Raw genomic sequence first — 21,430 nt, forward strand, 5'->3', positions numbered from 1 at the left:
ACTCACCGGCTGCCAACGGCTTCTGCCGGTTATTTGCCCAAACAACCAATCTATAAACCTCGCAAATAACCCCTTTGCAACTGAATCGACTTGATTTCACTCGACCTCAGCAAAAATGGGCTCAATCTCCGATCCTTCAAAACTCAAACCCAACCCGCGGCTCTCCCTCTTCTCCACCCTCCCCCCAATCCCAGCAGACGAACCCTTCTCCGTCAACGGCGCCTACCTATCCGACACCCACCCACAAAAAGTAAACCTCGGAATCGGCGTCTACCGCACCAGCACTGGAAACCCGTGGCCGCTCAACGTCGTCGAAGAAGCCGAATCACGGATCTATGATGCCCGCAACAAAGATAGACACGAGTACCTCTCGATCCAAGGCGACCGGGAATTCCTCAATCTAGCCTCAGACCTCGTCTTCGGCTTCGACTCCACCACCTCACCCCAGATACGGGACAGAGTAACCTCAGTCCAAACGGTCTCAGGAACAGGCGCCAACCGACTAGGCGCGGAACTCCTATCCCGACACATTCGCCCCAAAACAGTCTGGATCCCAAACCCAACCTGGGCAAACCACCACACAATCTGGGACCTAGCAGGGGTCCCCGAAAAGAGCTACCCATACTACGACGCGCAAAAGAAGAAATTCAACTACATAGGCACAATGGAATCCCTCTCAAAGGCCCAGAAAAACGACGTCGTCATTCTCCACGCTTGCGCACATAACCCCACCGGCGCAGATCCCACCCCGACACAATGGGAATCCATCGCCAGACTCTGCGCCGAGAGGGGGTTGATTCCCTTCTTCGACCTCGCGTATCAAGGCTTTGCATCCGGGGACGCGGCGCAGGACGCATGGGCCATCCGGCATTTTTTCGGGCTTGAGCTGGAATTCTGCGTTGCGCAGTCTTTTTCGAAGAATTTTGGGCTTTATGGGCAGCGGGTTGGTGCTTTGCATGTCGTTTCCTTCCCTTCCCTGGACAAAAATACCGCTGCTGGTGGGGTTGGGGGTGACATCCTTGCGAATCTATGCCATCTCGTTCGGGGTGAGTATTCCATGGCTCCAAGGGGCGGAGCCGAGATTGTTCGGACTGTTCTCGGTGATGCGGAGTTGCGGGGAAGGTGGTATGAGGATTTGGGGGTTATGAGTACTCGGATTCAGGATATGCGGAGGGCGTTGTATGGGGAGTTGGTTAGGTTGGGGACGCCAGGGAGCTGGGAGCATGTTTTGGATCAGGTTTGTTCTGCTCTCATTCTACGTGATATTGTTAGCTGATACCTTGCTATTGCTTTAGATTGGAATGTTTACCTACCTCGGTCTCTCGGAGGAGCAGGCTCTTGCTATTCGGGAGAGGTGGCATATTTATATGCTCAAGTCGGGGCGAATTTCTATTTCTGGATGTGAGTGTTCCCGCCAGTGGCTTTTACGGCTGGTTTTTACTGATGCTGACGATTTTCGAGTGAATGAAAGTAATGTGCGGTATGTTGCGATGGGGGTGGATGATGTTGTGCGGACGGTTAAATAGAATAGAGGTTTCGATTTGGTTTTAATATTGTTTGGTTTAGCTTAGGATGATAGAAATGGACACTTTGATGTGTTGCGATTTCGTGACCTGCGGGTATCCGATTAACACTAGAGGCGTAAAGTGGAGAATCGACGGTTCAAAGTTCGGTACACTTCCGCGAACTCTTTATTCGTCCGAAGAGATGCTTGAAATGATACAATTTAAAGTACTAAGTACTCTGATCTCCACACAAAAACAATTCCAAAAATCATATGCCAGATTGATTGCTCATTCTCCTTTTTCGATGACTCATTCAATCCAAAACCTCGTGACTGTCGATCGTGTTTTCAGCCTCACTCCGATACACGAAATTCCACCACACTCACTGCCTCAACACTTACACATAAAGACAATTGATTTGGGATGAATTCCCTACCACGCCTCTGCTGCGTATCTCTTCGCTTAAGTTTAGCGTCTCGCAAAATCCGCATCGGAGCATGCCGACCATGTCTCCAGATTCCCCGGCGTTCTGTATCCTCGCTACCCAAGGAGCCATGCCCGACTCCAAACCTCACCACAGTCACAGATCCAATTGATGAGGAGCGGCTAAATCGTAAACTCCTGGTCCATTTTTACCCCGCGAAGCGGGGGAATGTCCTTGGCGATCGGTACCAGCTGCTTGTCAAGGTTGGTTGGGGCACACGCCGACGGTTTGGTTTGCTCGGGACTTGCGACAGTATGCTAACCCCTCCCACTCAGATTCTGCATATAGGACCTGCAGGCTCAAAGTATACTAATTGATATCAGGGAAGGCGAAGGCGAATTGCTAGCTGCCCTAAAAATCGTCACAGACGAAAATGCTCACCGCGACGTAGAACTCGAGCAACACATCAAAGAAGTGGGCGCAGAGCATCCCTTCGTATCACAAGTACGAACGCACACTGAATCATTCGAAATCGGCGGTCCAAACAGTAAACATGTCTGTCTTTCCTACGGACCAATGCGCGAACCAATGTGGCTTTTTCAACGCCGCTTCCGAGACAAAGTAATCCCATTCGACACTTTGAAGTTCCCACATTTTCTTCCTCTTACAGGCGCTAGACTGTCTACATTCAACCTGCAATGTTGTGCACTCAGGTACATAAATCATGTGTTCCACTCCCTTGCTTCCGCTAAGACAATTCAAATCCAGACCTAAGCTCGAAAGCAAAATGCTCCCCTTCGAAGACGGCCAAGTCGTCGCCGACTTCCTAGAATGGCATCTGGACAATCCAGTAGACTACAAACTCAACAAAGGGCACCCGGTTATCCATCGCGGCAATGACTTCATCCCCCGAAAGAGAAATGGGCCAGGATATACCAGGGGATCGTGGATTTTGGGAACGGCCTCCGACTTCATGGTAAGGGCGGACGGGGTGTATATATCATCCAGGCTAATCATTACCGTGCACCAGAGATGACGTTGGGATTTCCGTGGAATCGGAATGCGGATATTTGGAGTTTGGGGACATTGATACGTCAGACCCTTCACCTAAGGATTAAAATTTTCCATGAAACGGCAGATGCTAACACGGTGCTCTTGGAAATGTAGTTGTCGGACATGACCCAAAACACAGAACTCTTCACGCAAGCCCAAGATGCCAACGGCACCTATCATGCAACACACCACCTAGCAGAAATGATCGCACTGCTAGGACCACCCCCAGCAGAATTCGTCTCCTAATCTCACGAGACACTTCTCATCGAATGGCTGCAGAAGATCTCGTTTAACGGGCCGAACTCCTCCCATTCGTCAAGAGGATGCTAACCTGGGACCCGGAGGAGAGAGCGACAGCCGCAGAGCTACGTGAGGATTCATTCCTCGACATCTTCAAAGACATTTTCAAATACTTAAGGCCACAATGGCATCTCTCAGCTCCCTGTGTCACTAAAAAAACCCATCTCAATGAAAGCTGCGTCCTCGGACAAAAATCGGAACCAAACCATCCCACCATCAAAAGAATTTTTGATTGAAGGAATACCGCAGCGCTAACAGCATCATTGAAAAAATGTCTCACAGGCAACTTATTAGGTTGCCAGTCGGCATCTTATTAAGTGGGGACGGCGTGGAGACGGTGTAGCAACGGCTGCCGATCTGCATTTAGACGGGAACCTGTTTCTTATCTGATCGATAATCAGCAGAAACTTTTACCTTAATTTTGGATGCATACTTTTCATGTCGATTCAAATATTCACATTCAGATGGAATTAACAGAGCTGTTCCACACAACACAATTGTTGTTATCTTTCGGGAGACCCGCTGGGACTGGCCATGTCTCCTCATCGCCCTCGACGGACCCCCCTTCCACGCCGGGAAACAGCCGTAGTAGAGCCTTGGCAGCACCATCTTGGAGACAGATCGGCAGGACCTCGGAATCCACGAGGACATTTTTCTACATTGCTGCAGAATAAATGTCTACATTGCTGCAGAATAAATGAAGCCACTTCCTCCAGACCACATTCATTTCAATTTCAAGACTTACCTCGAGAAACCATCCAAAATGCGCATCTCCGCCCTCGCCATCCTCTTCTGCACATTCGCGGCGACACTCGCCAGCCCCGTTTCGTCCTCCAACGACGTAAGAACTTTACCAAATCAAGTTTCTCGCAGCAAGCAAATAACTCATACAAATCAGCTCGCCTCAATCTCCAAACGCTGCTGCATCCTCTGTGACAATCTCTACGCCCGCTGCGGCTCCAACGACAAGCGCGAAGCCGTCGAAACCGAAGAAGAAGCCCTCTTCGGACCCACCAAGCGCTGTTGCCTCAACTGTGACAATCCGAACGTGCGATACAAGCGTGACGAGACGCTGGCGCAGTGGCCCAGTAAACGCTGCTGCATCCTCTGCGATAACTCCTATGCCCGGTGCGGTTCGAATGACAAGCGGGATGTTGTTGAGTCCCTTGAGGATGCAGTGGTCTCTTGTGAGGATAGTCTGAGCTTGTAGATGCTTATGGGAGATGGCCTGGTCTGATTTGAACACTGTGTGTAGAAGGATGGGTAGAGAAGTGTAATCATTAAGGAAATATTTCCAATCTGTTATATCCGCATGAGCCTCATTTACCAAAAGCAAACGCCAATTCCAACCACACGGTAGATCAAAGACCAGGTTCCACCTTGCTTACACCATGGGCAGGGCCAGACTCAACCTGTCCATCTTCCGACTCATTCGCAGTAAACACATCCGGCGCGTCATCATCCGCCTCCTCGGGAATAAAAAGATTCAACAACACGCCCAGGATAGCAGCAACCGCAAAACCGTTCTCCATAACCAGGTTCACAGCATTCAACAGACCCTCCAGCGCATGATTATTCCCCTCGTAAGAAAAGAAATAAGACCACCAATCCGGCACAAGGGTAATGCCCATACCCAGCGCAAAGCTGGCAGTAAGAATAAACCGATTACGACGGGTAAACTCAATCGTAGAAATAATCCTTATACCCGAGATAGCAACAGAACTAAACAAGAATGTCGTCATACCACCGAGGACAGCACTGGGAATCGCCACAAGCGCAGCAGCAAACTTGGAGAAGATACCCATAATGACGAGGAAGAAGCAGCAGCAGAAGCCGGCGGTGCGATTCGCGCATTTGGTCAGGGCGATGACGCCGTTGTTCTGCGCAAAGACCGACATCGGCGAGATGGTCATCAGCCCGGCGAGAAGACAGGTTAATCCATTTCCGAGGACGCCGCCCTGAATCCTGGAATCGAAGGTCGCGCCTTCAACCTGCAGTCTGGAAACGTCGCAGGTAGCCGTGATATCGCCGATAGACTCCATCATAATAACGACATACAGCGCCAGCAGCGGGAGGATGAGAGGCGGGTAGATGGAGAGCGGGAAGGTATGTACCCAAGCAAAAGACGCAACAGGCGCAGCGGCGATTCCAGAATTCTCGAAATAATTACAAGCGGCCGCGACGATTGATCCAACCAACAGACCGACGACAACGGAGCAAGATTTCAGAATAGGCGGACCGAACCGCTCGCACAGGATGATGGTCATAAAGACCAAGAAGCCGAGCCCGATGAACTGCGGACTTCCCCAGAGGAGGGCATGCGGGGCGTCGGCGCTGGGACACATTGCTCGGGGCGAGGGACCACACGAGGAGCCGCCGCCCCAGTCTTGCATGGCAGATTTTATGAGCGAGGCGCCGATAAGGAGGACGGTAGGGCCCGTGACGAGGGGCGGGAAGACGCGGGCGAGGATGCGGCTGCTCATGAATGAGAGGCCGATTTCGAGAAGTGAGCACAGGCAGGATGTGCCGAGGAGAGCACCGTAGCCTTGGGGGCAGGGGAGTTTGTTCCCATTTACGTCTGTGGGACAGTAGCCTGATGCGTACATTTGTTTGAAGGCACCTTGGGCGACGGTTATGGTTGAGAATGACGTTCCTGTACCGGCGATTAGCTATGTTCATGTTGGTATGGTGAAGGACGTAGAACATACCAACGACAGACAACAATCCCGTTCCGACATAGTATTTCGTCCCGTAGACGTGGAAGCGGGTCATCTGCACAGCAGACAGAATGCCCGAAACAATCAACGAGGTCGAAACGAGGTACTGATATAGGTCATCGCCGAAATTGACACCGTCTGAACCACCCAGCATAATCGGCGGCGAAATGACTTCGGAGATAACGCATCAGTCCTGTCCAGTACTCCACACTATCGATGCAATCATGACTCACCACCAGCCAACATAGCAAGCGCATGCTGCAATCCCAAAATCAGTGCCAACACAACCGGCACACGATCATCGAGGCCGAAGAAGGGCGCCGATTTGCGGACTTGTTTGGTGAAGGGGATGCGCGGGGTAAATAGGTAGGCGTAGTCATAGTCGCCGAGGAGGCCTTCCCTACAATTCACGTATCAGCATAGCTCGAACAGCACCTTCTGAGAGAGTGTACCTCGTGGTGAAGGACTTCACAATGCGCCTCGCCTTGTCCGCGACCGATCGTTTCGGCGAGCGATCCGGACCAATTTGATCGGGTCCATCCATGGTAGCTTTAATGATCCAGTGCTGATCTGATCTGATGGAGACGAGGTGGGTGGGACAGCGCCCTTATATTGCGTGTCAAGACACCCCGGACGACTCGATCGGCTAGACGAGCTGATGTCGACGACGACAAAAGACAAGAAAAAGAGAGAAAAAAACACGGAGGATTCATGCGTCGCAAAGTCTAAACGGAATGTGGAGAAGGGCGTCTCGGCGTGATAAGATGCAAAGCGGCGGCTGCATTAGTGAGCGCATCGCATAACCAGTCATACAGTCAGTGTTTGCTGTGTTTGTCCACCCCTTTTCGGACACATTGACTATACCAAATTCCTTATTAGGGTATTCAAATCGTCCTATGGGAATGCCCTCTGCCAGAACTGGCTTATCTTTGTGGGGCTCGTCTCTAGCGAGCCGCCAATCACAGCCACGGGAACCACCCTAATCCCATTCTGGAAGAATTTGTTCCGAAGAGATAAGGTATGTTTAGCCGGTGTACTCGACTGTAGCATACTCTACTCTGTCTATACTCCTCTATGCACGCTGTATTCCAAAACCAAATCTAAACGAGCAGTGGGTCTAGATGCGCTCTGTCAACTCAATTCCACGTGTGCACAGTCCGCGGGGGGCAGCGGTGGAAACCGAAAGAGCCGCGACGACGCGGCCGATTCGACATCGGCTATCATGCATATCTAAGCTTTATCTCTCATATCTCACATCGGCAGAATACCGTAGGGTACTCCAGGTATAGAAAAAGCGGAGGACCCCGTCAGGACGTGGAAGGCGCCGACGGCTTATCGTGGCTTCAGCCACATGTCCATAACACTGAGAATGGTTGGCGGTGCGCTGTGGCAAGGCTGTACCTGCCCAAACCAAGCAGTCACGCCCCTGTTCCTAAGAGATCAAGTATTCGAGACCTAAGCGCACGCCCGCCAAGCTACGCTACACTACCGAATTCGCTGTGACTTCCTTCCACCACCGCTTGGACATCGCTTTCACGAGCGGGATACCTCCCAACCAACGACCACCACTTCAACCGCATCGCATCAAGACTCTCGTTCCTCCCATGCCGACTCGGCCCAATCGGACTTCCGTTCGGCGTCTCAGTGCGCAAATACAACCACGGCGTCACGAGCCCAGATACATACATGCGCCAATGGTCCCAGAGAAAAACACCCAGGCGTCGAAACGACTGGATCTCGCCCCCGTACCCCGGGAGCAGGAAGCGCGAGGGCGTGCCATACGCGAAGTCGAAACTCATTTCCATCCAGCTGCTGATGCTGGGCGCGGACATGGACAGTGCGTGTCTCGCTTCGCGTTCCCAGGCGTAATTGATGTCGTTGTTCGCCGGGACGGGCGGGGGCGTCCATACCCTCCATGCTACCATCGACTGGGATTGACTTTGCTGCAGGCGTTTCTGACATATTCCGGGAGAGTCTAGGTTCATCTCACGGAAGTTGAATAGTGGGATGGTCTCGCCCAGGTCGATGGCGACGGGGTCAAGGCGCATTAGGGAGTCCAGTGCTGAATTGGGGTGATGGCGCGGTGTGGGAGGGGGTTTTGGATCTGGCACTATCCCCAGATCTTGCAAGGCTTCTGAGACAGAGAGAATTTCTTCCATGAATCCCCCCTTGACACCCTCACTAAATTTCGCATACCGATCCAGCTGGGCGAGATTTTCTTCGCTCCAGTTCCACTTGCGGGCCAACTCCCGGAGAAGCGAATAGCGCTGCAGATGCCAGAGGGCGCGGTAAACACGGTACTCCTCGACCCAGCTGAAGGGTATTGAATTCGGGGGTGGAAAGTCACGATCTACACATTCAGAAAGGATACTCGAGTTGGACACGGCGGGCTGGAGATTCTCCACCATCCGCGACAAACAAGCGCAGGCGAGCCGTTGGATGCTCGCCGCCATGTCGATCAGAGCTAGGGCTATCGAGGGGGCATTTTCTCCAGACAACAAATCCTTGAGAGATATAGGCGTGGAATCAGTTGAAATATTGACATGCTGAGAAAGAGACTCGTAGTCAAAGGACGGTCCGCTAATTGCCAGGGCGATGGTCCAGAAGATCCAGTCGATGTGTGGGAAGAGGCCGGATCCCGAGACGCTCAGGTCTAGACGGAAGAGTGGGTGCGATCGGGTGATTTGGTCCAGAATTAGGGCTGGGTAGGTCGTCAGGACGGAGGCTGCGTATGGGGAGACTGAGATGAGGCTATGGAGGCCGTAGAAGTCGTCGGTGTAGGAGAGGATCTGGATGACGACTTCGATGGGAAGGGTCCAGAGGATGCCTCTGCCTTGACGGGTAGGGTCTATGTGGGAGCCCATGGTGGGCGGATTGATGGGACACTCGATGACTCGGTGTTTAGGGTGGCATTGGATTTGGGTGAGATGGTGACGAGGAGGCGTGCATCCGGACAGGGCAGCCACGCGCGGGGCCGTTGTGGGTCAGTGACCTCCGCGCGATCTGGGGTAGCGGAGTTATGTAAATCGTGGGCAGATCCTGTCTTTGTATTAGATTAAAATCGACACAAGAATTGCATAATTCGGTTAATAACTTATTGGTTGATATGGCTTCCTGTGATGTCTACACTATCACATGCGATCATACACTAGTGTACAAGAGAGAAATTATGTTTGCCGTTATATATTTGTAGCATTTGCATGTAGTTCACAGTGTCATCTTCGAGAAATCATCTATTCGCTTGATAAAAAAAAAAGATAATAGGGGATGAATGGCCCATTACTTTCATAATCATCTGAAAATCATCAAATCTCGAGTTTCATGGCAAGTCGTATATTTATTATCCCAATTATGGTGTGTCGAGTCAATCACCCTCACGTGATCTGATTACATACGCATTCCCATTCCCACCATCCGAGTCTCACGTGACGGATCTAGATCGTCGCCTGATACCTAGGCGGACCAAACATTTCCTCCATAGGGTTTACCTCCATGTCCCCATCCCGTACTCTTAATTATCCCTACTCTAAATTGATCGCTTCACCCGACCAAAAGGGATCAGCTGTAATGATCGCATGGCATGATCTCATTCAACGGTTTTGAAAGATTCCTGCTTTATCGTCGCTCAACGTGCCAATGACGGTGTCCCGGTCGGAGCGATAAGGGATGTTGAGTTTGGGAATTTTCGTATAGTTCGTCATTGTAGGGCTGGTGACGCAGGGACAGCCGCAGCCGAGACATGTGAGTTGTTGTTCCTTGAAATACATTCAGCAAAAGTGAACATCATAGAATTGAGAGCCGTGTCCTGCCGATTTCGATCGAATCTTCTACACTGCCAATTGTGCATACAAAAAAAAAAAATCGGATTGATTGAATGCAATCGTGCTCCACTGTGGTGTGGCATCCACCCTATTTATGCCGATAAGCCGCATACGTACATCACGTGCCGTTCATGCATCCCAACTCAACCACGCCGTGACTAGCAGGGGGACTTTAGAGCACGCTAGTCGAGAAAATCATTAGATATTAGTATTATGCTGCTTTGTATTCGCCATCCTGTATTATTTAATGGCCTGAAAGCAGCCCATACTGTGGTGGGCATGGCATGATCGCTGGTGGTACGGTCTCTGCCTCAGGCCTCAAACTGTTGGGGTGACCCAACAGGTCCGGAAGGAGCAACGCCACTCAGGAACATCGCGAGCCATTGAGCATCTCACAATCCGCCCAAACCACTGCCGATCGTCTCGCTCTGGAATCTGCTGATTTTTCCGCCTGGCCCTGCCGAGGAATCTTGTGATTTCTGCTTGTTTTGCTTGTCGCCGTGCCTGTTGATTCGTTTTGCACCGAGCTTCCCCATATCCGTTGGCGACCAAACCCTGCCTTTTCCCCAACGTTGGTCCCAAGTGGGCCCCCCATATAAAAAAGCTCTCGCCCCGGCTCCTCGCACCCGCCACTCCTCCTACATCCCCTTCCATCACTGCACCTCACTTCTTCATCTTCCTAAGGTCGACGAAGAACGTGTCTAGTGTACACCATGTCCACCAAGGCCGAGTCCTCTCGCCCGGGCTCCCGGGCGCCTGACACCAAGAAGGTGCACATAGCCGACACTGCGTTGACTCGCAACAACTGGCACAAGCACGTCAACTGGCTTAATGTCTTTTTGATTCTCGGCATTCCCGCCATGGGCTGTGTCCAGGCTTTCTGGACTCCCTTGCAAATGAAGACTGCCGTCTGGGCCGTCGTCTACTACTTCTTTACTGGTCTGGGTATCACCGCTGGATACCACCGTCTCTGGGCTCACTGCTCCTACTCCGCCACACTCCCCCTGCGCATCTGGCTCGCCCTTGTTGGCGGTGGTGCCGTTGAGGGCTCCATCCGCTGGTGGGCTCGCGGCCACCGCGCTCACCACCGTTACACCGACACCGAGAAGGACCCTTACTCTGTCCGCAAGGGTTTCTGGTACTCTCACCTGGGCTGGATGGTCATGAAGCAGAACCCCAAGCGGATCGGCCGTACCGACATCTCCGACCTGAACGAGGACCCCGTCGTTATCTGGCAGCACCGTCACTATCTCAAGGTCGTCTTCGGCATGGGTCTCATTGTCCCCATGCTGGTGGCCGGTCTCGGCTGGGGTGACTGGCTCGGTGGTTTTGTCTACGCCGGTATTCTCCGCATCTTCTTCGTCCAGCAGGCCACCTTCTGTGTTAACTCTCTGGCTCACTGGCTTGGTGACCAGCCCTTCGACGACCGCAACTCCCCCCGTGACCACGTCATCACTGCCCTGGTCACCCTCGGTGAGGGATACCACAATTTCCACCACGAGTTTCCCTCGGACTACCGCAACGCCATCGAGTGGCACCAGTATGACCCCACCAAGTGGACCATCTGGTCCTGGAAGCAGATGGGTCTCGCCTACGACCTCAAGCAGTTCCGCGCCAACGAGATCGAGAAGGGCCGCGTCCAGCAGCTCCAGAAGAAGATCGACCAGAAGCGCTCCAAGCTGGACTGGGGTACCCCTCTGGAGCAGCTGCCTGTCATGGAGTGGGACGACTACGTCGAGCAGGCTAAGAACGGCCGTGGCCTGGTTGCCATCGCCGGTGTCGTCCACGACGTGACCGACTTCATCAAGGACCACCCGGGTGGCAAGGCCATGATCAACTCCGGCATTGGCAAGGACGCCACCGCCATGTTCAACGGCGGTATCTACTACCACTCCAACGCCGCGCACAACCTACTCTCCACCATGCGTGTGGGTGTGATTCGCGGCGGCTGTGAGGTCGAGATCTGGAAGCGCTCCCACAAGGAGAACTCCGAGTACGTGCGTGACGAGAGCGGCCAGCGTATTATCCGCGCTGGTGCGCAGGTCACCAAGATCCCTGAGCCAGTCCCGACCGCGGATGCCGCTTAATTGTGTTTGACTTTGCTCAAGTATATCGATTATATGTCTTTGCATCTGGGTTGGGACGGTGTTTTCGGCGTTTTCCTTTTATCATTTTTTTTTATTGACTTTGGTTCCAAAAGCGACTGTCACATAGATAATTTGTCATGAACTAGAAACGAACTATCATTATCATCAACATTTTCCATCCACAGTAGTACACTAAGGAAGTCAATATTTGTCTGTTGTCTGCTACCTCAATTGTAGCTTTTGCCTCAATTTTAGTATCCCATGTCATGTCTTGTAGTTGAAGACGGGGTAGAGAAGAACTATCATTATCTTCATCGGTTTCATCCGGAGTACCCAAGGTAGTTAATATTTATTAGTCTATATGATCCTATCATCTGAAGTTTTTCATAATTTATCAAATGAAATGTAAATTTTATCCTAATTATGGTATTTGGCCCCATGTGTATGCGGGGTAGCTTAGGATGGTAAGGTGTTTAGTGTAGTGAGCGGGTCCGTCACCTGACCCCATCGCCATCGACGTCGGGCCTGCATTTCGCTGCATTGCAACCTGTTGTGCTGCACAAACACGTACACCGCTATCTTTCGCCATTGCATTCACCGCCCGCCACCACCTCCTCATCCTCCTCCTCGCCGTCATCGTGGCGCCCTTCTTCCGTCTCCCCGCCCGCCTCTCCTCCGTGTTGGGTCATCTCCGAATCAATAGCTATCCTCGATATTTGACCACGTCCGCCATGGCCCCCGCTCACCTCCGGCGCCCGCCGCAGGCCCCGCCGACCTTCACGGCGACCCCGCAGTCCATCGTCGCCGACGCGGAGCGCATTATCAAGACCTCCCGCGGTATCCAGGACAAGGTCGTCGGCGAGGTCAAGGCCGAGACCGCCACGTTCGCCAACGTCATCGGTCCCCTCGCCCAGGATGAGAATGTGATGGCCCTGGAGGCTCACATCCTCGGCTTCTACCAGGCTGTCTCAATGGATCAGAAGCTGCGGGATGCCTCCTCCAAGGCCGAGGAGCTGATGGACGAGTTCTTCATCGAATCCGCCATGCGCGAGGACATTTTCCAGCTCGTCGACGCGGCCCTGAAGAAGAACGAGAAACTCGACCCTGAATCTCGTCGTTTGCTGGAGAAGGAGCACAAGGACTTCGTTCGCAATGGACTGGGTCTGCCCGCCGGCCCGCAGCGTGCCCGCTTCAAGGAGATCAAGAAGCGTCTCAGCCAGCTAAGCATCGAGTTCCAGAAGAACCTGAACGAAGAGAATGGCGGTATATGGTTCACTCCCGAAGAGCTGGAGGGTGTTCCTGAGGATGTGCTCTCGGGTCTGAAGAAGGGCGAAGGTGAAAATTCCGGCAAGCTCTGGCTCACCTTCAAATACCCCGACCTCTTCCCCACCATGAAGTACGCCGCCAACGCCGAGACCCGTCGTCAGGTTATGATTGCCAATGAGAACAAGTGCAACCAGAACGTGCCTCTTTTCCGAGAAGCCATTATCCTCCGTGACGAGGCTGCCCGTCTGCTGGGCTACCCCAACCACGCGGCCTTCCGCATCGAAGACAAGATGGCCAAGACCCCGGAGACCGTTGATAAGTTCTTGGGTGACCTCCGCACCCGTCTCACCGACGGTGGAAAGCGTGAAATCCAGACTCTGATGGAGCTGAAGAAGACTCTGGACCCCAAGTCCGACGGCAAGTACTACCTGTGGGACCACCGCTTCTACGACCGTCTCATGCTGGAGCGCGACTTCTCGCTGGACCAACAGCAGATCGCCGAGTACTTCCCTCTGTCTACCACCATCGAGGGCATGCTGAAGATCTTCGAGGAACTCTTCGGTCTTGAATTCGTCGAGATCCTCGGCGAAGACCGCGCAGCCGTCGCACCCACCGGCCAGGGCAACGACATCGTCTGGCACGAAGACGTGCAAGTCTTCAGTGTCTGGAACGATGAGGGCGAAGGCAGTGGCTTCGTCGGCTACCTCTACCTGGACCTGTTCCCCCGCGAAGGCAAGTACGGCCATGCCGCCAACTTCAATTTGCAGCCGGGCTTCATCGACGCCAGCGGCAGCCGCCGGTACCCCGCCACCGCACTGGTGTGCAACTTCACCAAGCCAACCCCCAAGAAACCCTCCCTCCTCAAGCACGACGAAGTCGTAACCCTCTTCCACGAGCTCGGCCACGGCATCCACGATCTGGTCTCAAAGACAATTTACTCCCGTTTCCATGGCACAAACACAGTCCGCGACTTCGTCGAAGCCCCCTCCCAAATGTTGGAGAACTGGTGCTGGACGCCCTCGCAACTCCGCTCGCTGAGCCGACACTACGCAACCCTCTCGCAAGAATACCTGAGCGGCTGGCAAGAGGCACAGAGCAAGGCCGGAAAAACCGCGACATCGCCTCCCTCCGAGCGGATCCCAGACGATGTCATCGACAACCTTATCCGCACCAAGCACGTCAACGACGCCCTCTTCAACCTCCGCCAACTGCACTTCGGCATCTTCGACATGACCGTCCACGAACCAGCCAGCCACGCCGACATCGAAGCCCTCCCGCTGTCGGCTACCTACAACCGTCTCCGAAAGGAGATTACCCAAATGGACGGACCCGAGGCCCTGGGCACCGGTGACGAATGGGGCCACGGCGAGGCGACCTTCGGCCATTTGATCGGTGGTTATGATGCGGGGTACTACGGATATCTGAGGTATGTTTCCCCACCCCTACCCTCCTTGATAGAGCCATATTAATTCTTTTTTTGTTACAGCTCCCAAGTCTACTCAACAGATATGTTCTACACTGTCTTCAAGGACGACCCCATGAACAAGGCTGCTGGTCGTCGGTACCGGTACCAGGTACTTGAGAAGGGCGGTAGCCAGGATGAGATGACTACTTTGACTCAGTTCCTTGGTCGGGAGCCGCAGACTACGGCTTTCTATAAGGAGCTTGGTCTTGCTTGATCTATTGTTGATTTAATGTGATCACATTCGATGACATTGAAGGCAGTTGGTAGACTATCTAAATAGATATATTCGAATCCAAAGGATTTGCTCATGACTCGCCGATTCTATTTTAGCATGGTTCAGGCTCGAGGAGATCGACTTGGTGCGCGATTCGAAACGAAGCGGACTTTGTGGTAAATACAGGAATGACCTCGCCAGTTACTCGGTGGCTGATGAATTGACGGGAAAGTTTGCTAGTCGGCCGTAGGGTTTGGATAAGGAAAGGGGATGTTGAACTCTACGGACGAGATAGATTGACTGCATAACTATTTAGACACGAAATTTGTGAATTTTTTAGGTAAACTACACGGCAGTGAAGATCGTTTACTTTGCGAAATATGTCCGGCTGGGGGGGGGGGGGGGGGGGGGTCTTCTGCCAACAATTTGGAAAAACTGCCAGTGGCTATTGCTACCTTAGGGTATCATTAAAACGCCCGAAACCAGATTTTGAGCGGGGAGCTCCATGAAACGATATCCATCTAAGTTTATTCCACATGGTGCGCGGGAACTATTTGGGTTCGCCCCGTGACGCTAGCTTTGGCTTGCGGCACGTGTGTCAGGATAAGCCACCGCACCATCCATTCGTCGCATCTTGCTTTCGCGTCCAATCGTTTCTTCAACGCGCCTAGGTCTCTTGCTGGCATTATGGAATCAAGGCCTGGTGGAATCTGGCTGCAAAATAGGTGGTCTGCTTGGCGTTTTGCCCAGCAAGGGACCTCGACACGAGCACCATCTGGAGAAGCACAGCCTACAAGTTGGTGAAAGTCATGAAAACTAACCAGTGTCAAAAGGACGACTGGAGATACGCCGAGATTATGCGATATGTTGAGCATGGGGCGGAAGCTAACGAGGGTCGATCGCTCGTGAAGAATACCCACCAAGAAGGTAGGCGATCGATCGTGCGAAACCCGCCACAAGATTCTACCAAGTTCAAAAACTCATTTGTTCAGGAATAGATTGTTAAAGGATCGATTGTGCAGAATCTCAACATTAAAGGCGGACAACCTCACACCTGTTCAGTCGCACCACGATACACTTGAAGGTTCTCGCAGCTCGGAAAAGCGTGAGCTATCCCCTCAAGAAAGAGGAGTTGTCTGAGCTTTCGAAGCACCTAGATGGACTTCATATGGACCTCAACACGACCCTAGGGATGGAAGTGCAATCCAAGACAATCCTGTTTTGGGACATGTTCAAATATATTACGTTAAGGATATCGACGGTAGGTATCCAGAACTCGATTCGAGGTAGGATTCGCTCGTCGTGGGCCAGGAAAAGCTTCTTGTCGCTCAATATAAAATTTTTAAAGGACAAGGAAAGTTTGCTGAGAGCCCAAACGAGATCCTAGTTAGATTACAAGCGGTATGGGACTCTGCTCAAAGAAATTTGTACGAAGGCTTTTCAAAACCCTTCTTCGATGATGCCAGCGCCAGCAATGCTTTGCTCATGGTGCAATCAAATACAACATCGGGATCAGAAGCCTATGTTGCAGCCGCCTGTTTAGCCAAAGCGAAAGCAAGCGGGGAAGAGCTGGGACTGGTTGCATGGTGTCTGTCAGGCATCTGAATTCTTCATCTGTAATGTAATTGATGGCCGATGTGGGAATCGAGGGGATGAGGGTTATTGGTGCCGCACCAAAGGACGAACAAGTGCGCCGGCCGTAACAAACTCACAGCCGTGGAGTGGCTGAAATGTTGTCGAATTGGGCAATTGTTTTGATACCGATGACTCATATAATGGCTAATTTGCTCGGTTTCAGCTACGAAGAAGCATTACCAGGTTTGTATGGAACAAATGTCTTCGTCCCACGAGATGGATTCGACCACTCGTTCATCATATCGAGACTTTTGTCGCCCGCTTGTGCAGGACTCATTCAGCATATGTATATATCTCATTTGGTTTTGGCCAGGGCTTGGGGAAAGAACGGACGCTCACCGATGGACACCGGTATACCCTGCTTTCATCGGTCTTCTTGAGCAATGCTTGTGCAATGTTCATTCGTTCCGTATTACTGTTAAGATGCCGGAATTCGAATTGGTGAAGCATTCCGTGGACCAGGGCAAGATAGACGAGATTTTGGGACTACTGGAAAGAATTGCTCAAGTTCGAGATTGTAAAAGACTAGAATTTTGCGTTCCTTCGGAATGGCACCCTGTCTTCAGAGAGAAAGTAGAAACACAGAGCAGGTGGAAGCTGAAGGAAACTACCTGGTTCGACAGGAAACTCCAAGGCGGACAAGGATGTGGAATGTGAAACCGGTGAAATAAAATTAAGCAGCAAAGCGTGGCTTCTTCCTCTCCAATGATTCTGAAAAATTCGCTTTGACATCGGATTTCCAATTTCGATAAAGCCGACCGACATATAGGCAAAGTGTGTGACACACGGGAATAACTGATCCTGGATGGACATTGTCGCCGACCAAAGTTTCCCGTGGCGAACCGGAAGCTACGAGGAAAGCCAAATCCTTCCAGATGAGCATTATTCAAGGCTGAATTTGGTTAAGCTGTAGCTAAGCTGCGGAGAATCTTTATCTCTTCCCTTGGCAGGGTAGCGCAAGCTCATTCCCCGCCTTTCTCAAGCTTGGCTTTCTCGTGAACAAATGCTAATTGGTCACGCTATGTTATTCCGTGGAGGACCTGCAGCAATTGGGTTGAAAGCGATCCCGTTTATCCTCTCGGCAAATCGTTCCAATGAACCCTTTGCTTGGTTCGGAGACATTCCGGTGCAGCTCGACTTAGCGAGACTGAATGTAGAATCTCCAAGCAACTCGGCTCAAATTAGAATACGTACTATTCTCATTATCGAGTCCATTTTTGCCTGTCCTGGAAGACTCAGGTGAAAGAATTCGAAAAATAGAGGTCACGGGGTGAATGCCAGAAAGCCTGGGGACCTCCACAAATGGCAGGGGCGGGGAAATAAGCCTAATTAACCCACAGTTGCTCTTAGTCTCAGTGGCGCTTTCGGGGTAACCACCACATACAGGTGAATTGAATTTCACAAGTACCTCGAAGCGGTTAGCCAGGCTATGAAAAGTGAAATATCAGCAGCGCGCTGGCTGCATGAAAGCCTCCCGTTTGAGCCCGCCATGTCATAGTGCTGCCAACCATGAATCCACTATGCTTGGTTCCAGTAGCATCCCCAACAAGCTCTCGATGAACCACGGAATCCCTACCGAGGCTTCGATGTGATACTTCAACTACACCCCGCACTGTTCTCGTCTCCTCGCCGGCACTCGGATTCTCATATCCTCTCACACCTCTTTTTCTCGTATTGCTTTTCTCGGCCTTTCACCTGACCCTTGAGCGTCCATTTGCACCCCGGGGCCATTTAAACAGCTCCCCACCGCCGCATCTTCCAAATTCCAACAATCGGAGTCTTTTTTTGAGACTTTCTTTTTTCATGCTCAACGCAATCGGCTGTCGCAATTCAGCATGTCACCTGATGATGAGACTCGGGGCGACTCCACCGCCGTGGACATTGAGTTGTCCGTGAAAAATGTCGATCCCAAACTCATCAAACATGCAAATGACGCCGATGAGGCTATGAAAGCCTTTGAAGACCTACATGGCGAAGCAATTGAGCTTGATGATGCGACAAACCGGCGTCTATTGCGGACAATCGATTGGCATATCATGCCTGTAATGTGCTGCGTCTACGGAATGAATTTCCTTGACAGTTCGTCGAGACGACCCGCAACCGAAAGAACTTGACTAATAAATATCAGAGACCACACTTTCATACGCCAGCATCATGGGTCTGAAAGAAGATCTTAGCTTGATCGGAGATCAATATTCCTGGCTCGGAAGCCTTTTCTATTTCGGTGAGTAATATCGCTTTGGCGACGGAGGCAGTGCTGACCCTTAATAGGCTATATCGCGTGGGAGTACCCAACTAGTCGACTGCTTCAGCGCTTACCACTTGGAAAATACACCGGTTCCTGCGTCGTGATCTGGGGTATGATCCTAAGTTGTTTCGCAGCTGTAAAGAATTACCCCGGGGCGATAGCAATTCGCTTTTTCCTGGGTGTATTCGAGGCTGCAGTGACTCCAGGCTTTGCTCTATTGACATCCCAGGTATATCTACCTCACCAAAAGGCCTCGTCATTTCCCGGTGAGGCATTCTTTGCAAAACTAAAATTTCTATAGTGGTACACTCGCAACGAGCAAGGAAGACGGGTCAACATCTGGTACAGCTTCAATGGCTGGGGTCAGATCCTCGGAGGGCTCGTGGCTTATGGAATCGCAGTTGGATCTCAAAAAAATGGCTCGCTAATTGAGCCCTGGAAGATCGTTTTCCTGTTCACCGGACTACTGACTGTCAGCCTGGGGCTTTTCTTCTTGTGGATCGTCCCTGACAGCCAACTGAATGCACGCTGGCTCAAGAAGGAAGATCGCGTTCTGGCCATTGCACGTGTGCGCATCAACCAGCAGGGTATCGGTAATAAGCACTTCAAATGGTATCAAGTCAAGGAAGCACTGTTGGATCCAATGACATGGGCTTTCTTCTTCTTCGCCCTTATCGCAGATATCCCGAATGGCGGCATCACCAACTTCTTCAGCCAGCTGGTATATCTCATCTATCACGACTTATGTGGATCAGGCTAACAGCTCTAACTCATAATTCAGATTACCAGCTTTGGTTATTCCCCCGAACAAAGTCTGCTCTACGGCACACCCGCCGGCGCGGTTGAGGTCGTCGCCCTTGTCGTAAACGGCATTATTGGAGATAGAACCGGCCAACGTATTCTGACGAGTCTTGGTGGTCTCCTCACTGCTACCCTCGGAATCATCCTTATTGTGGCATTGCCACTTGACAACAACGTCGGTCGACTTGTGGGATATTACTTGACACAAGCGTTCCCGACTTCTTTCGTGGCTCTGCTGTCATTGATCTCATCCAACGTTGCTGGCTACACGAAGAAAACCACGGTCGCAGCCCTTTACCTGATCGGTTACTGCGTGGGCAATATTATTGGTATGTGGTAGCTCCAAGAGAGCGTGAATTGTGTGCTAATAATAGATAGGCCCTCTTACCTTCCGCCCTGAAGATGCTCCTCGCTATGTGTCTGCAGAGATAACAATTATTGCATGCTGGGGAGTATGCTTGTTTATTCTTCTGTTCATCTGGTGGTGGTACAACAAGGAGAACCGACGCAAGGCTGATATACGGTCAGCGCCCGGGTATGTGAGGCTGGAAAACCAAGAGTAAGTTAATCAAGCAACCTCTCCGTTATTGTTTTTGGCCTTTGTCGGAATTATGCTAACCCGTCCGCAGGTTTCTCGATCTCACTGATATTGAGAACCATGATTTTGTCTACACACTATGATCTCGGATGCCCAGTATGAGCACACATGATTTTCTTTCAGCAGTACCTGGAAACCTATAGAAATTAGCGAAAAGATGCTCAGAGCGAGCATCCAAACTCTTGTCGGAATACAACTGCAAAATTTATATCGGTCAAATCAAAGATACGAAAGGGACCGTCATTCCTCCAAACTTAATGAACGAAGAAACTCGTCCGCGATCTGTCTCGTCAGTCTGACCTGTCAAGTGTTCCTAACAGTAGTGGTTGGCCTTTGTTGCCAAGAAGATATTCTGGGGCGCACTAAAGCCTCAAGCACGTCCATATCACCCTTTGCAAGCGCCACTTCCGCGTGGCCCCTTTTAAGCTCTAGCGTAGATGAAACAAGGTTGTCGTGTCCGATTGGCTGAACATTAGTATTGGCATTCAGCGTTCTATTCAGAGTGGAGCTCATCATGATACTTATTTGAATATCACGTATTCGAGGACGCACCGAGAAGAAGAAGTGCGAGGGTACCTCGTTTCCAGGCCTCTTACATCAATTTTCGGGAGTGCTGAATTGAACCACGCGAGTTGTCTTCTCAAAATGGTCACACAACCCACACTTGCCACATCTATCTCCTCGGTGGCAGCCTCTATTTGTCTAGCAGCTTTAGATTTGCATCAGTTGTGCAGAAGAACCCAGTCCTCATGGTATCATCTGGTCAGTTTACCTCCGTTCGATATGAGCGTCAACAAAGATATACAGCAGTCTGATAAGACACTTCAAATAAGAGGAATCTCATTTTCCAGTCCGTCGATGGATTTGGATTTGTAGAGGAGGCAGGAGAGTGGTAAACGTACCCTGGGCCCTCATCACAGAGTCCTCTCTACTTTCGCCAGCTCTAAAGTGATGTTGTATTTCTGGGCCAAGACGGAGATTGCGATTCGAAGACTCAAGAATCAAAATCCCTTTCCAGGGCAGATATAGGGTCCTGTGGATAATGTTAGCTCTATGCAAATAGACAGGGTAGAGAGGACTGACCAAGTGAGAATGGGAAGAACGGGGCACCCTTGCTACACATTTCCTTTTTCTCGCCCCATCGCTCTGGCACCGCACCTTTTGCGTAGCCGAGAACCTAACTCAATTCTCGGTACCTGCGTCCGTCACCTTCAATACGACGCCTGGTCGCTCTGTGCGTAGCCACTGCTCGCCTCTACGTAACCAGGCCTTACTCAAAACACGCGCCTGTTCGCT

General features: G+C 51.5%; 8 protein-coding genes across 8 annotated transcripts; 6 read left to right on the forward strand and 2 right to left on the reverse strand.

Moving 5' to 3' along the window:
• Nucleotides 1-115: 115 nt before the first annotated feature.
• On the forward strand, nucleotides 116-1,276 carry N7532_007334 (pyridoxal phosphate-dependent transferase; the record flags this gene model as incomplete). The annotated part of the gene is made up of 1 exon (XM_056619827.1): nucleotides 116-1,276. One exon carries the CDS (start codon nucleotides 116-118, stop codon nucleotides 1,274-1,276), a length of 1,161 nt encoding a protein of 386 aa, XP_056473193.1.
• Nucleotides 1,277-2,716: 1,440 nt separating this feature from the next.
• On the forward strand, nucleotides 2,717-3,228 carry N7532_007335 (CMGC protein kinase; the record flags this gene model as incomplete). The annotated part of the gene is made up of 2 exons (XM_056619828.1): nucleotides 2,717-2,905; nucleotides 3,097-3,228. The coding sequence occupies 2 exons, from the start codon at nucleotides 2,717-2,719 to the stop codon at nucleotides 3,226-3,228; spliced, it is 321 nt and encodes a 106-aa protein (XP_056473194.1).
• Nucleotides 3,229-4,045: 817 nt separating this feature from the next.
• On the forward strand, nucleotides 4,046-4,492 carry N7532_007336 (uncharacterized protein; the record flags this gene model as incomplete). The annotated part of the gene is made up of 2 exons (XM_056619829.1): nucleotides 4,046-4,123; nucleotides 4,181-4,492. 2 exons carry the CDS (start codon nucleotides 4,046-4,048, stop codon nucleotides 4,490-4,492), a joined length of 390 nt encoding a protein of 129 aa, XP_056473195.1.
• A 151-nt stretch (nucleotides 4,493-4,643) lies between these two features.
• Nucleotides 4,644-6,543, reverse strand: N7532_007337 (nucleobase:cation symporter-2 family protein; the record flags this gene model as incomplete). The annotated part of the gene is made up of 4 exons (XM_056619830.1): nucleotides 4,644-5,935; nucleotides 5,991-6,170; nucleotides 6,233-6,399; nucleotides 6,452-6,543. The coding sequence occupies 4 exons, from the start codon at nucleotides 6,541-6,543 to the stop codon at nucleotides 4,644-4,646; spliced, it is 1,731 nt and encodes a 576-aa protein (XP_056473196.1).
• A 931-nt stretch (nucleotides 6,544-7,474) lies between these two features.
• Nucleotides 7,475-8,863, reverse strand: N7532_007338 (uncharacterized protein; the record flags this gene model as incomplete). Its single annotated transcript, XM_056619831.1, has 1 exon — nucleotides 7,475-8,863. One exon carries the CDS (start codon nucleotides 8,861-8,863, stop codon nucleotides 7,475-7,477), a length of 1,389 nt encoding a protein of 462 aa, XP_056473197.1.
• A 1,670-nt stretch (nucleotides 8,864-10,533) lies between these two features.
• Nucleotides 10,534-11,907, forward strand: N7532_007339 (stearoyl-CoA 9-desaturase sdeA; the record flags this gene model as incomplete). The annotated part of the gene is made up of 1 exon (XM_056619832.1): nucleotides 10,534-11,907. One exon carries the CDS (start codon nucleotides 10,534-10,536, stop codon nucleotides 11,905-11,907), a length of 1,374 nt encoding a protein of 457 aa, XP_056473198.1.
• A 731-nt stretch (nucleotides 11,908-12,638) lies between these two features.
• On the forward strand, nucleotides 12,639-14,852 carry N7532_007340 (M3 family metallopeptidase; the record flags this gene model as incomplete). Its single annotated transcript, XM_056619833.1, has 2 exons — nucleotides 12,639-14,599; nucleotides 14,660-14,852. 2 exons carry the CDS (start codon nucleotides 12,639-12,641, stop codon nucleotides 14,850-14,852), a joined length of 2,154 nt encoding a protein of 717 aa, XP_056473199.1.
• A 3,470-nt stretch (nucleotides 14,853-18,322) lies between these two features.
• N7532_007341 (allantoate permease family MFS transporter) lies at nucleotides 18,323-20,217 on the forward strand (the record flags this gene model as incomplete). The annotated part of the gene is made up of 7 exons (XM_056619834.1): nucleotides 18,323-18,566; nucleotides 18,616-18,711; nucleotides 18,759-18,964; nucleotides 19,037-19,456; nucleotides 19,517-19,865; nucleotides 19,915-20,095; nucleotides 20,166-20,217. The coding sequence occupies 7 exons, from the start codon at nucleotides 18,323-18,325 to the stop codon at nucleotides 20,215-20,217; spliced, it is 1,548 nt and encodes a 515-aa protein (XP_056473200.1).
• Nucleotides 20,218-21,430: the final 1,213 nt, after the last annotated feature.

Source organism: Penicillium argentinense (genome assembly GCF_028826775.1).
Source record: "Penicillium argentinense strain IBT 30761 chromosome Unknown utg000006l_segment0_segment0, whole genome shotgun sequence".
In the NCBI taxonomy this organism is placed as follows: Eukaryota; Fungi; Ascomycota; class Eurotiomycetes; order Eurotiales; family Aspergillaceae; genus Penicillium; species Penicillium argentinense.